Below are 15,687 nucleotides of genomic sequence, written 5' to 3'. Positions count from 1 at the left end.
TTGGGGCACAGGATTGGGCATTATTATCATTTCATACATTTAATTAAATCATCAAATGACACACAGTGAAATAAAATGTGCTGAAGAATTTGCTTGTCTAGAGAGCGTGTTTGGCAGTTTTTTCAATTTTGTCTGAAAATATATGATGTGGCTCTCTCAATTTATTTTTAACACATTTTTTGCTTTTATGACTGTTTGGGTCAACAAGGTTCCTGACCCCTGCTCTAAGGGAACCGGCCTTTGATTGGTTGGGGGCCGGCTCCCTTGGGACAATTCCAAGTCCCGCTTGTAGAGCCGCTTCGTTCACGAAGGACACACCACTACCTCGAAGCCGTGGTTGGTTTTGCCCATCACTGGCAGTATTGTAGCCAGCGAACAGCGATAGCCTGCTGGGTAAACAACAGTGTCGACTCGGGGAGGCAGGAATGGCAACTTCGTCGAGGTCTAACAGTGAGATATTTCCTCATTCTCTATCAAAAAACATTGTGGGGTTGTTCTTTTCTTCTTATGCTTCCAAACCAGCTTTTTGCGAGCTTAGATAATGGCGTCCAAACGCCTTTTTTTGCTTTTAGAGTAGAGTTAGCCTTCACGTTAGCTTAGCATGAAGCCCTTCTGGGCCCATTGCTTTCGATGCTGCTTTTCAGCTCTCATTGGGACTGTTGTCAGTTTCACAATCCCGGCTATTAACAATTGCGACTTCTGTGTAGGCCCGTCGAGCGAACGTTGATACAAAAATGTCCCCGTTCTACGCCTGCCATCTCTCAGTTTTAACATTTCTGCCGAACAGAACATGTAGAAACAGATACGTCTAATTTTTGTTGTTTTCTCTGTGGGCTGGCGTTTGGCGAGCTAAAGTGGTTGCTACCCTCTCCATCTAATTTTACCTCCTAAACACCGTCGCTAATGATCAATCCAAGCACGGAAGCTTGTCTCTTTTTCCTCTGCCGTTCTACACGAAAACAAGTTTGTCATGATTTTGGATCGTTTGTGGGATATGGTAGGACAGCTTGATAGTGAAAACCAACCGCCCTAGTTGATGTGACTCACGTTTACATTAATTAAGAAAATACACTTGTTTAATTGTTATTAGGATCGAGTTGCTGTTTTTGCTACCACTGAGCTCCGCTTATTTTTTGCAGCTCATTTCGAGTACTAATCCCTTGTTTTTCGCGGGGGTTAGGTCCTAAAAAGTGCCGCAATAGTCAAAACCCACGAAGTGGATACATGTTTTATTTATTAGATTTTGGTAGCACAATAATAACTACTGATCTTCAAACATAAACACAATACACATAATTGCAGTTGATCGAATGGTCTTTATTGTCATTATACATGACTAGAACAAAATCTGAGCGTTTCTCCTGTCAATGTAAGAAAGCGATGTTGAGAGCGGCCGGCTAACTGCACGCTGGCATCGGGATTCTCTGGTTGAGCCAGGTCTCCATAATAATTAAAAGAGAAGAGTCACGAATGTAGCGGTTTCGCACAAGTTGTAGTTCTAGGTCATCAGTTTCATGGGTAATGGCTCTGGTGTCGGGGAGATACAGGCTAGGAAGGGGTGGCTTGTCCGAGTTGTTAGGTAGCCTAGCTACAGGAGGCCGGATTTGCTCGCTGTTGCTTTCTCTCCCGCCGCCTCCTGCGTCTCTTCCCGGACCTGATAACTATCCTTAGAGCACCTGGTGATCAGCATATTTTTGCACTCTGAGTTTCTTTAGAGTTTGATTTTATTGATGAATTTATTTTCCGTGAAGCAATACCCCAAAATACCAGCTGTCGCGTGGTTTGCAGTTTGTTTTGATGGACACATTGACTTTTACGCCCGCCATGCTGTTTGACTGACAGCATACACCAGCCTATCACAGTCACGCACATGCCAACCCAGCACACACAATCAAGCAATGAAAATTCATGTAAAATTTATCAACAAATTTGGCAATGGATTAGGTTTTTTTACCCGCCTAACTTTTACCTCTTTGTGTAACTAAAACCTGGGGCATGGGAAATTTTGTTACAGTATTTAATTCTCTATGACTGCATTTTAAAGACTTGTTGAAAATGATTTAAAAAACTGGAATAATGCGTTAATTGATAAACAATATTACTGAAAATACATATCTTTTGGTTTATTAATTACGCGTAAAGTTTGTCCATTGGAAAGCAAATCCATAAAAATATTTCAAAATTAAATAATCAAATTGTGAGACGCAAAAATGTGTTAACATCTGTTTGCAAATTTCACTTTTGCATGTTTAGCAAAATGATCAAATGATAACAAAAAAATAGCGTTCACACGGGAATGGTTTAGCGTTCTGTAATTCTGGTTGTTTGTGTGTCATATAATTGGTGCAAGTCAGGTGCTTTCATGGTTGCCTTTGTCTTTATCTGTATTTTTGAATTTTCCCCGACCATAAATCATTTATTTTTTACCCCAAACCGAGGCAACTTATTTGTATTTTTAAAAAAAGCTGAACATTGCATAGTGGTATTTGACATTCAACTGGAAGAATTTACACTTTTTTTACATGGACACAGTGCCTCTGTTCATTATTGGTGTGACAATTTGCTGGAACATCTGTTTCAGTTTGTGCTCAATATTACAGAAATTGTCTCAAGACCCCGAGCTAACCCTTGCACTGATGTGACCAATTCACCCATCCAACCAATGAAAGTTTAATGGTGCACCGTTTGAGGTGTTCTTAAACAGTTGAAAGTAAAATATTTTCGATTAAATATGTGTTAACCATACGCAACTGGATTATAGTTATGGTTATTTTTCCACCATGCTCAGCTGTCCTTTTTAGCAAAGCTGTTCAGGGCGGAACACATGGGGTAATAGGTTGGTGTGGTTGCTGGAGAGTGACATCATACTCATCCCTGTAGTTTTTGTTTTTATTTGTTAGTGCAGCATGAAAATAATGAAAGTAAAAAGAGGCCATCTTGAAGTAGATTTCAAATGCCAACCCAAACTCCAAGAAAGATTAAAAAGGAGAAATTTATTTCATTGCGTCTATGAAATGCTTGCATCTGCACGTGCATCATGAACGTGCTGACAGAGGTTGCAATGATGACACTAGTAAAAACATGCAGACCGCAAGTAGAGAAGTTCCAGATTCCGTCCAACTTTTTTAAGAAGCTTAATTTAGGGAAATAATAAAGGTTACTTTGAGAAAAATAAACGCAATTATAGGGGAATCCCACAGCAGTGGATTTGGTGTGTGTAACACAAAAAGCTGCTTTATGGAATTTGAAACTTTGTCACTCTCTGCCGCCATTTCCTGGCTTAGTCACGATCGCAAGCCTCAGTCCGTATTAAACATTTATGATATTTCTAGCACCCGATCACCAAATCCTTCAAATGTGATCAGGTACCGAGGAAAACCGCGACTCTAAATGCGAAACACGCCTTTGGCCGTAATTTACTTTTATCCCAGAGGAAGCAAATACAGTGGAACCTCGGTTCTCGACCATAATCCGTTCCAGAACCCTTTTCAAGAACCGATTTGTTCAATCACCGAAATCATTTTTCCCATTAAAAAATAATGTAAATCGTTTTAATTCGTTCCAATACCCTGAATGTTTACCATGAATGTTTTACGTAAACATGAAGCTAACCCAGGCTAATCGTACGTTCGCGTTATTGTAATCTTCCGTACGAAAGATTACGCTAACATGAACGTGTAAAAATAAAAAAATCAGGTCGTTTACAAGTCATTTATCACCACAAGTGGCTAGCGCTTCATGGGAAAGGGGGCTCTGTTCCAACACCCTGAATTTTGGGCTCAGTTCCAACACCCTGAATGTTCACCTGAATGTTCAACGTAATCACAAAGCTAACCCAGGCTAATCGTACGTTCGCATTATTGTAATCTTCCGTACGAAAGATTACGCTAACACGAACAAGTAAAAAAAAAAAAAGATAAAGAAAATAATTATGAATAGGATTTCTTACCTTTGTGGTGGTCAGCAGAAGGCGCATGCTGTATTCCCTAGCAAGATCGGAAACTCGCACACCTTTCATATTTAGCTATTATGTCTTCCTTAAAGGCAATAGTTGTATGAACAACTTTTATTTTTTTCACCTGTCCTGCTTGCACCGACCTTTTTCGGAGACATAGTTAGGGGCTAAAACACTCCGTTCACCGATATTAAAAGCGAAAGCAAAAAGAGGCAAGTGCGCACGTGATAACAGTTGGTCACGAGGGGTGGGGGCGAGCTACACGATCTACACCCGTACGCCGCTCAATATCGCACTCTAGCGTACGCACTCACGCATTACCGGCGTTCGAACTCCGAATTTTTGACCGAACAGCGAAGCAAGAATTTCTCAAAATCTTTGGTCGAACTCCGATTTGTTCTAACTGAGAGGCTTTCGAAAACCGAGGTTCCACTGTACATGTAGTCTGTTGAAGAGATGGGAATTTCGATTCTTTTTAGAAAACCGGGTTTTCTGGCTTGGCTCACCAAAAAGAGTTTACGCTTTTGGCTCCCAAACGTTTGTCGTTCAATTTATATATTACCATTTATTATGTATATTATGAATGTCTTAATGGAGGGGGGGCTTTAGATAACAGCAGATAGGCACGTTGGAATTTATTTCTATAAAGGCTCCATAAACTCAGTTGGGTATTTTTTAACACATAATAGAGAAAATATTATTCTTTAAACTTTTTAAGTAAACCTCAACTCCGCACCTTCCCCTGCTTATAGCCACCTAGCTCTCAAACCAATATGAGATGTGGTCAACATCAACATGACAAATGGGAAGTGTAGACAATTTTCCCGTTGAAATTGCCATTACTATTACTGATATCATACAAATTATTTCTGAATGACTTTTATGCAGCATACTTTTCATTTGAAGCTGTTATATCTCAGAATGAAGTCCCTAACAATAATCTTTTAGTTCAATAACGTTGACTATCTTATTTTGCTTTCCTGCTTTTGTAGGGGTTGTGAGATGAAGTTGTTCAACGCGTAGGAACTGCACAGTCACTCCGTTAGCTTGGTGTGGACGGAGCCACCACTATGAAGAGTGAAGTGCCGTCCGAGGCCTCCAGCAGACAGGAGCCTCTGAAGGAGCCACTGGTAAATCCGGAACCCATGGAGGCGGCCAAAAACTTTCCCAGCAACATTGAGGTGATTGGAATGGCAGACAGTGAGTTTGCAACCTTGTGTTCCGAAACGAGGCATCGAACCTTAAGGGACACGGCGAGTCGCAAAGACTCCGAGCGAGGCCTCTCCGGACGCAGAAAAAGAAAGGTCCAACAAGCCGGGCCGTCTGACTGTTCGCTTAAAGTCGGCCATTTTAGTGAGACTTCTGTGGCCCCTGAGCATCCCAGGGAAGAACTCTTGCATCATTCTAGCGAGGATGAACACAATCGTGAGTCATCTTTTAGTGACTGTGCCTCATCCCCATCTTCCAGCTTACGATTTGGTGACTCTGAGACACTGAGCTCCGAGGAGGATGTGGAAGCTGGACCAACAGTGGGCCAACAAAGATCCCCTGTACTCACGACAGGAGCGACTGGAGTTAGCCTGCGCCCTGTTGTGGGTAGGACGAGGCGGACTCGCTCGCACAAGTGGGTGCGGTCTGAGGCGGAGCCGGTGCTGCTGAAGCGGCCATGTTTGAGTAATCTGCGGCCTCTGCATCGGAAACGATTTGTGAAATCAGTTCCTGGGGGAGGACAGCGTACACAAAAGCAAAAAGAGCGACTCCTATTGCAGAGAAAGAAACGAGAAGTGATCGCACGGCGAAAATATGCTTTACTCAATAGCACAAGTAGTTCAAGCGAGGAGCTGAGCAACGGCTCGTCGTCCCCCTCGTCGACCGAAGCGGAGGATGAGCTGTATGTGAATGTCAGCAGCACCAGCAGCCAGCCAAACAGTGCCGCTGTAGCCACAGGTAATTAGTGACCTTGATGCTCCAGTACTGTATTATCTCCCTCTCTCTGTTACACTGTATGTGTACCTAATACGGTGTATGTCTCCTCCAAACCCCCCACGGTTAGCAGAGCCCTAATACAGTTGATTGTTAATACTGCAGTGGTTGGATCGATAGTGAAGGCTTTCAGAATATTTTGGTACTGGTCATGGGTATAATGATTAGATAGCAAATGGGTTAATTTATTTCTTTTAATTTTCGTGAGGATTTTGGTAGGAGTGTTTTGAAAATATTGCAAATCCTAGATTGTATGGTGCACTTTAGTATTAAAGAATATAATCTGTAATTCTGCTCGTATTAAGTGCAATTTTGCTTGAACAAATGCTTTTTAAATGTGATGCAAAGTAAGGTAATATGCCAATAAACCCCACCAACACATTTTCTTAACTGGTTATTGCTTTTAAAGTCTATTCAAATCATTCACTTAGGATGCTGTTAAAATGTATTTTGAGTTGCGTTTATCAGTTCAGTTCAACATAAATCAACACATGATGAAATGGATATATATTTTTTTCAAGTTGCACTATTTTATGTTAATTACCTAATTAGGATCCGTCCTTGCAATAATAGCATCAGATTATCCAATATGTTTGAATGTTTTCAGTTTCCCCAGTGTTTTTGTTTATTTATGACATTTTCAAACCTGTCTTTTGTTTCAAGTGTTTGCATTTTCTTAGTTGTGCTACTTTTGTCTTCGTTAACATGCAGATGCCAAACCTTTTGATGCACAATTGTCTTAGTTTCTATGCTGGATGTGCTTCTTTTGGAAATTGTCTAACACTGTACATGTAAGCTATTACCGGTATCTTTATTTTCTGATAAGCAACATTGTCAGGTTGAAGAAAGTGCAGGGCTTTTCATTAAGACAAAAGTTGCAAATCTAAATACGGTCCCATGAGTCTGAATGCCAAAGGCAGTGCTTTAAGCATTAAATGTTCCTTGCGCATGCGCGACAGTAACATTAAGTGCTTAGGGAGAAAATGGAAAAATTTCAAAAGGAAGTGAGGCTTTCTTTATAGTCGTAGGCCATAATTATTCACAATACATTACATTGCATTTCAGGTAAACTGAACTCTCTTAGATTGGTTTCAACCGGTCCAGGGTGTAGTAAGATTAGACTCCAGAAAACGTGTAACCCAATAAGGTGACACACAATTTAAAGCTAAACGGATTTTCGGTTCTAAACTAATTTCTTCTTTGTTTCATGTATTTTTGCGTTCCTTATGTGATGACAAATCATTATCCTTTTAATTGGTTCTTTGTTGCATTATAATGTCATTATAATTTTTGAACTCCTCTATGTACATATTTGGGCTGATTAATATAGTCTGTAAAATCAGGGTTGTTTTTGTAATTGCATAAACACCTCACCCAAGTCCCACTTAGTTGCAAAGGGTGCTTAGCAGCTGTGCTCAGGGGAAAATCGGAAACAATTCCCATTTGGGCATTCATGATTTTCACAACTTAATTTGCATGGCGAGTCACTCACTACCGGAAACGATAAAACACCGGAATGGTAAACAAACTTACTACCATGTCACAGTAATCACCAATTTGACTTTTAACAAAATCTTTTTCTTGCGCATATAACCTGTCGGGCAAATCTTACTTCAACCGATGTATCATTCAGTTACTTGGTTCCCTACATGTTTACATTTCAGAATCTCAGAAGAAGCTAAATTTATTAGAAGGAAATAAAGGTAATTTAAAAGTGAATGCCATACAGCGTTGTTAATGAACACCTTACATTTTATCAATCCTACACATCCATTCACATTCATTATTGAGCCTTTTTTTGATAATATGTAAGGCAAACTGTACTGAGGGTAACAACTAGTAGTCCATTCACATGCATTTCATGTACCTATCCACATGCGCAGGTGCTCTGGATGAAGATGTGGTGGTGATTGAGTCTCCTCCAGCTTCTGCACCTGCTGTCCCTGCCAGTGAGGAGATCAACGTCACCTCGACAGACAGTGAAGTGGAGATTGTCACAGTTGGAGATTGTTTTAGGTAGGTTGGGTTTTCATCTAAAATGTTTGTAAATACCATCTTTACCTCCTGTATTTTACAAAACAAATAGGGTGCTGCTTGCCTATTCAATTTTGGTCTTTAGACTAATTCAGATTGTCCTGAAAAATGCTTGAATTTTCATGTTGTGTTCTTTAGGTATGAAAAGTGCTTGTATTTTGGGTAAAATGCTAGTTAATGCTTGAAATTTATGCCATGTTTCACAACAATTCGGCTTGAAAATGAGGCTGACACTGCTCGCTTTGCCATAGCATTTCTTCTTCCACTGTGATTAACAGCAGCTGGCATTAGTTTCTAGTCATTGTCCTATGAAGTGTCGTCGCCACCTATGGGTCACGCCTAGGACTGGTGCATCCCACACTTAAACAGGGCAGTATGAAATGTGTATTAGTGCAAGGATTAAGTATCAATTATGGACAGACTAAAGATGAAGGTAGTGCTTCCCAGTGGTTCATTTTAATGGGGATAACTGTAACTGAAAATACAAGTTGTACTCAACACCTAAATGGAGAGACTTTAAAAAAATTACACGCAGGATTAAAAATCGCACTTGTAAATAATATATACAGGACTGTCTCAGAAAATTAGAATATTGTGATAAAGTTCTTTATTTTCTGTAATGCAATTAAAAAACAAAAATGTCATACATTCTGGATTCATTACACATCAACTGAACTATTTCAAGCCTTTTATTATTTTAATATTGCTGAATTTGGGTTACAGCTTAAGAAAACTCAAAAATCCTATCTCAAAATATTAGAATATCATGAAAAAGTATACAAGTAGGCTATTCAACTAATCACCTGAATCATCTGATTAACTCGAAACACCTTGCGAGGGTTTCCTGAGCCTTAAAAACACTCAGCTTGGTTCAGTAAACTAAATCACAAGTATGGGGAAGACTGCTGATCTGACTGCTGTCCAGAGGACCATCATTGATACCCTCCATCAGGAGGTAAGACACAAAAAGAAATTTCTCAAAGAGCAGGCTGTTCACAGAGTGCAGTTTCAAAGCATATCCACAAAAAGTATGTTGGAAGGGAAAAATGTGGCCGGAAACGCTGCACAACCAAGAGAGACGACCGCAGCCTTAACAAAATTGTGAAGAAGAGCCGCTTCCAGAATTTGGGGGAGCTTCAAAGACAGTGGGCTGAAGCTGGAGTCCAGGTATCAAAAGCCACAGTTCACAGACGTGTCCGGGAAATGGGCTACAATAGCCGTATTCCCATGGTCAAGACACTTCTGAACTCAAGACAACGGAAGAAGCGTCTGACTTGGGCTATGGAGAAGAAGCACTGGACAGTTGCAGAGTGGTCCAAAGTCCTCTTTTCAGACGAAAGCAAGTTTTGCATTTCATTTGGAAGTCAAGGCGCCAGAGTCTGGAGAAAGGCTGGAGAGGAGCAAAATCCAAGTTGCTTGAAATCCAGTGTGAAGTTCCCACAGTCAGCAATGGTTTGGGGAGCCATGTCAGCTGCTGGTGTTGGTCTACTGTGTTTCATCAAGTCCAAAGTAAATGCAACTGTGTACCAAGAGATTTTAGAGCACTACATGCTTCCATCTGCTGAAAAGCTCTATGGAGATGAGGATTTCATTTTCCAGCATGATCTGGCACCTGCCCACAGTGCCAAAACCACCAGTAACTGGTGCACTGACCATGGCATCACTGTCCTTGATTGGCCTGCTAATTCCCCTGACCTGAACCTCATCGAGAATTTGTGGGGTATAGTTAAGAAGAAGATGAAAGACACCAGACCTACAAATGCAAATGAGCTGAAGGCCGCTATCGAAGCATCCTGGGCATCAATAACACCTCAGCAATGCCACAGGCTGATTGCCTCCATGCCACGCTGGATTGATGCAGTAATCCGTGCAAAAGGATTCCCAACCAAGTACTGAGTGCATCAATGGACATTTTCAAATGTTTGATTTAGTTTTGCTGTTATAAAATTATTTTTTTACTTGGTCTGAGGAAGTATTCTAATATTTTGAGATAGGATTTTTGAGTTTTTTTCAGCTGTAAGCCAAAATCAGCAATATTCAAATAATAAAAGGCTTGAAATAGTTCAGTTGATGTGTAATGAATCCAGAATGTATGACATTTTCGTTTTTTTAATTTCATTACAGAAAATAAAGAACTTTATCACAATATCCTAATTTTCTGAGACAGTCCTGTATATGTATGTATCTGCAAAATACATAATTTAAACCGGATTTCTTATTTTAATGACACTGAAAAAAATACTTTAAAAGTCCTTAAAAAGTGCTTGAATTTGGCTATGAAAAAAGTTATTACTAACTTGAAGCTATCCTGGCCGCGCCTGTAAATAGATAATGATGAGATGGGTAGCCGAGTGCAGTAAAGGAAAGTAACAACTAGTTGTATGCTAGCCTTGGGCTGCCACTGATAGGACAAATCTCTTATATATTTATATCTAGTTAAGTAATCAGCCAGTCATTAAGTGATTGTTTTATATATAGTATATTTGATTCATCTTTTCCTATGGAGGTCCAAATAACATTGCGTTGGGTCTTCTTTTCTGACAGTTTACCCATTTTAGTGTCTTTTTGACAGAAGCAGTAAAGGTGGATTGTATCCTTTGAGGTGTCCTAAAAAGTTGAAAGTAGAATGTGTTAAAATACCCAATTGAGTTCAATCAGCTTTTAAATTTATTGTTCCCGCTGCGGCTATCTCTTTTTATCTTACGATTATCTAACTTTTACTAACGCAACACATGGAATTCGAGGCAAGGGAAGACATAGTGGGAGGATCTTGGGGAGTGACTTTATGCTAGAAATTGCAGTGTTTTTGTTAGTGTTGCTTAAAAATGGCAAAAGTAAAAAAAAAAAAAGGCCTGTTTCAAATTCAGGCCAAAAACCAATCCAAACCCCAAAAAAGAAAAACTTATTTTAAGCGCCTGAGAAATGCGCTTACTTGCATGTGCCACAAAGGAGCTTGACAGAGGCTGCGATGATGATTTAAGCCAGGGGATGGCGTCAGCAAGCGAAGAAAATTCTAATTCCGGACAGCACCTTTTAACTTACAGAAGGAGAAAAAAATATAATCTGTCTTCCTGTCTCCTAGAGTGATTTTAATAGGTTAAATGACATGTCTGGGGGTGTTTGCATCTGTGGATGCTTAACCTTTTGCAACTTGGACGATTTTGTAAGGTCTAGATAAAATGCCAGTTTTTTTGTTTTATCCCAAAAAATCGTTGAAAAATTCAAACAATGAAAAATTCAGCGATTTTTATTTCATTTTCCTTTTTAAGTGGTAAATGTATTAACGGTGAAATATGTCTGGAATGAGCTTACATTTTTTATGGCAGTACCTCTTTGCTGTGAATGAATATGTGCTGCTCATTGCTCTGTCTGTTTTGTTGTTTCTGGTCCCTAACAAAGCATTGCATTTAGAGAACATTCACGACTGTTTCAGTATTACACAGCAGGATGCTTTCGAGTGATGTCCCGCCCAGATCACAGCGGGTTACAGCAAATTGTGAACTTGATCGGAATCAATAATAAACCACTTGATCGGCCCCTGCTCCCATGCAAAAGTTGATCTCGGGACATGCATCTTGCCGGGAAACAGCCCCCAAGAATATAAAGTTGAAATGTGTTTTATATTATCCTTGTTTCTTTTAATGCTTTCATTTTGAAACTAATACCAATTTAAATACATACCATATTTTCACGACCATAGTGCGCACCGTGTTAAAAGTTGAAGTCTCCGTAGCTGGTTCTATTTCCTCATTTAACACAACACAGGGCTCACTGCAAGATAGGGCACAAGTGCCCTCTGCTGCGGCCACTGATTTGTTGAAAAATTACAAACGCCCTGCAGGAAAAGTCTCTTCGCCCCCGCCCCCCAACCACCACCCCCCCACACACACACACAAATTGCACATGTTTTACTGTTCTATTACAAGTGAATACTCTCTTCATATCGACATCATGTCTAGGCTGTAACCATAGCTTTGCTAGTCCATTCCACCAGTGCTCATGTTTACAGTGAAGCCTCGTCTTTCAGGCTTCCCCCCTCCCATCTGATCCTCGGGGGTTTATGGTGACAGATATTCACAAAATAATCCCAAGTCTACTTGATTAGTGACCTTTCCCTTGTGGATGTGGCTCTTCCCTGGGAAGAGTTGAGGAGACTGTGTATGTAATTGCAATGTTTTTTTTCCTGCATACTACTTGCACATGTTGATCTTCAGTGCAAATGAATTGAACAAATGAGCAAATACTAACATTTCTTGTGCCCGTGAAATATGAAGGGATGCAAACATATCAAAATATCATATGAGTGATTTCACGTAAAATTAACATTTTTACAATTTTGTGTTCATAACAAACATCACAATGTAATTACTATTAAACGTATATGAAGTTGTCAGAATGGAAAACTTCCCTATACTGTATAAAACTGATTTATATTGTTTAAAAAAAGAACTATTCAGGGAAATGGGAACTATGTTGTTTATACATTTAAAGTGTGGCACGGAAACATTTCATTGGTGAAATGTACCATTGTATATGAAGTTTATAATTCTGGGTTCCACTGAAGTGTCTATAAATAACGTCCGTTGATTGAGGTATTGAATAACACATATCCTACATAGTGGCAAAACATTCCTTATTACAATTTTACTGTATTGATAGATTACAACTTTAATGTGTTTCGTTATAACATTCAACCTCAGCTTTTAAAAGTAATCTTGCCTTTGATACTGTGATATGAAAACTGGATAGCAGTTTAAAGGTGGTGTGCGTCATTTGAGGTGTCCTTAAAATGTTGAATATTTTCTGTATTAATGGTAATTGCTTAATAGACTGCATTACTTATACCTGTCACTGAGGACCTCCAACACACTTTACAATGCACCTTACACTTTACTTATTTACTCACACACTGATAGCAGAGTCAGCCATGCAAGGCACCTGCATATCGGGGGCATTAGGGATTCGGTGTCTTGCCCAAGGGCACTCCGACATTAAATCAAATCAAGTCATGTTTATTTGTAAGTCTCAAAGGGATGCACAGACTATTAATAACTACAGACTATTATTACACTATCGCCTGATCTAAAACCTACATGTGGGAAAGGAAAAAAACTCAAAACTTCAGGATGAGGAAAATAAACAAACCTTGAGAAGGGACCACACATGAGGTAACCTTGAGAAGGGACCACACATGAGGTAAGCCCCCTTTCAAGATGAGCAGGCTGCATAAGTGCTTGTGAATGAAAAACTAGAAGTGAGGTTAACAATGCCCTCCTGAAAACAAAGAGCCCTTATGCTTTATTTTCAACTGCCACTATCTGGTTTTGCCTTACATCTATGAAAGCTGTTTGGTGTCGAACCCATTTAAAAGTATGAATAGGGGATAGGGAGAGTACTGGATAGTGACATCATGCCCGTCACCGGAGGTTTTTGTTTGTTGTTGTAGCATGGAAATGGTGAAAAAAAGAAGCAGCCATCTGTGAGCAAAGTCCAAACCCCAAGAAAGATGAAAAAAATAAGTTTATCCGACCGAGTCTAAGTAATGCATGTTCTTTCACTGGCATCATGAAGTAGCTCACATACCAATGATGACACAAGTCACGAGATGACAGCAGCGACCAAATAAGTTCCAAAATTCATACAGTTCCTTTAATTTTGTAATATCACAAAATTGATTACATTGTCATACCCATAGAGATATATCTGACAGGTGTGGGGCACCACGTAATTTAATTAGCAAATATTATATCTACAATTGTATAATTATTATACTTTGATATTGTCACCAAACAATCTTGATTTAAAATTAAGATTGCTTTCAAAGAAAAAAAAACTTTATCAGCAACACTGTTCAACACTACAGTATACCAAACACTACTTTCAACAAGCTTGCCATACAGTGTTTCAGAAGTCGTGTAGTTGCAATCGAGGTGCAGTTTTGCATTAACAATTCTACCTCTAGACCTCTGTAGCCTGTGAAATTGCTCTGAGAGGTGTAACGATGATATTTCCTGGCTGCAAAGTTCCATGGCGTTACACTTTATGACAATCTCATAAAGGCTCTTATCTTTCCTCTACCTTGCTTTTGCCTCCTCCATGTTGACTTGTTTATCCAGTGGGGATAATTGCAGCTATTCCCTGGAAACAATGACTATCAGAGAAATTAGTGATGTGAAAATCGGGCAAGAGCTAACTATTACTCTTTTGAATATTTTACTGGTTTTGTTTAAGAACCAGGTTAAAAATGCTTATTTATATCAAAGTACATTTTTGTACATTAAATGTCGGTCTGGCAATTGCTAGGCATTTTAATTGGTGCAAGGCTTTAACCAGAGTGCTCTCTCTGAGGCACCGTACTACCCTTGTTTCAAATTTTAGCAATTGGGTCATTGCACTCAACAAGTTCACCACGAGATGGCAAAATGTAAACATTGCCACTTTAAGAGGGAAGGACCATCATTCAGGCTTCGATCATTGTTTCTATTTTTTTTTTTAAATCAAATTTCATAAACCATCAAACAAGTACACGGGGAGCACCTATTTAACATTTTGTAAGACTATTCTTTACAACCAAACTGACCTAATTATTGAATTCTCAACTGGTTCATTGTCTTTTCTTTTGTTTTTCTTTTTTTACACCTAGCCAAGGGTGTATCTAGAAATTGTTATGCGCCCCGTAAATATAATGTGTAAAAAAAAAAAAAAAAAAAACCTTCTGACCGTGTATTATAGGTCACGTTCACTGGGTGGTCTTGGGAGAATATGGGCCAACAGTTGCTCTCAGAGCCGTCTCCAGGAGCCCCGAGGACGTCACAGACTGTCAACTGTCATCCAGCCGCTGCGTCAGAATTCTGGGGAGGTTGTGGACCTCACTGTAGATGAAGATGGTAAGGAAAATATATGGCTCTCCTGCTGTTAACCTTCTTCATTCAAAACTCCAATACACGTTCAGCTACCACAACTAGAAAAGTACAATATGTGTTTTAAAATCGCTTTGGCAGTTTGTTATGTATTTGCATGGCACCACAGCATTTTAATAGTGTGCAAGGGTAACTGAGGAAATGTTATAAAAACACTCAAAAGGGAGAAAGGTACAATATAAATGCAGTTTGTTATATGCAAAATTTTAATCACAATAAGATGATGAAAAGCTAGCGACAGGGTAAGGAAAGTTCCAATTCCTCCAAACAGAAATGAGCTATATGCAATCGCTGTTCACTACAACCGCTGGCTCGTATGTTGTTTTAAAGGTATTTGCCATGTCGAGTTAATGGTATTTGCCATGCAGGAAGTGCTCCTTCAATGATTTAAAGGGAGGAGGAAAAAGGCTAAATCAGTCAAATACCCCGGGGTGTGGAATATTTTGCAACATATCTGCATAATTGTGGGGAGGAACACTACACCTTCTATGTTGAATTAAAGGAAAAAAATAGTTATCCAGACATCAAACTCTATTTTTGCTCAAAATCTGCTCTTTAATTTGTTTCTCTTTAGACCTCTCAGTTGTGCCAACAACCTCTAGCAGCATTCGCCCCCAAACGGTGCGGTCGTCCTCATCGTCATCTTCCCAGCGTGCCTCTACCTCAGAGCCCATTGATGCTACAGGCCCCTCGACTAGCTGCCCAGGCTCAATACCTGACAGCACGCACGAACATAGGCTGAGTGGTTCCATTCGTACAGGCACAGAAGGTAAGATGTCATCTTGTAATCATAGG

At 39.7% G+C, this 15,687-nt stretch overlaps 1 protein-coding gene across 3 annotated transcripts in view; it reads left to right on the top strand.

Annotated features, from left to right (window-relative positions):
* The first annotated feature begins 304 nt into the window (after positions 1-304).
* The window catches only part of rnf111 (ring finger protein 111), a 37,808-nt gene continuing 22,425 nt past the window's right edge, over positions 305-15,687 (top strand). For 2 of the 3 annotated variants that reach the window (XM_088334496.1, XM_088334493.1), the window contains exons 1-5: positions 305-450; positions 4,948-5,902; positions 7,822-7,954; positions 14,705-14,859; positions 15,467-15,661. In XM_088334496.1, the coding sequence (XP_088190622.1) occupies positions 5,026-5,902; positions 7,822-7,954; positions 14,705-14,859; positions 15,467-15,661 (1,360 nt within the window). In that variant the 5' untranslated portion in view covers positions 305-450; positions 4,948-5,025. The remainder of the gene's footprint in view (positions 451-4,947; positions 5,903-7,821; positions 7,955-14,704; positions 14,860-15,466; positions 15,662-15,687) is intronic. The other variant, XM_088334494.1, reaches the window with a different exon arrangement.

The sequence above is a fragment of the Urocampus carinirostris genome, chromosome 4, assembly GCF_059441175.1.
Source record: "Urocampus carinirostris isolate Australia breed hairy pipefish chromosome 4, RoL_Ucar_1.0, whole genome shotgun sequence".
Taxonomy (NCBI): domain Eukaryota; kingdom Metazoa; phylum Chordata; class Actinopteri; order Syngnathiformes; family Syngnathidae; genus Urocampus; species Urocampus carinirostris.
Note: the sequence above shows the minus strand (reverse complement) of the source record. Positions and strands in the feature narration are given on the sequence as shown.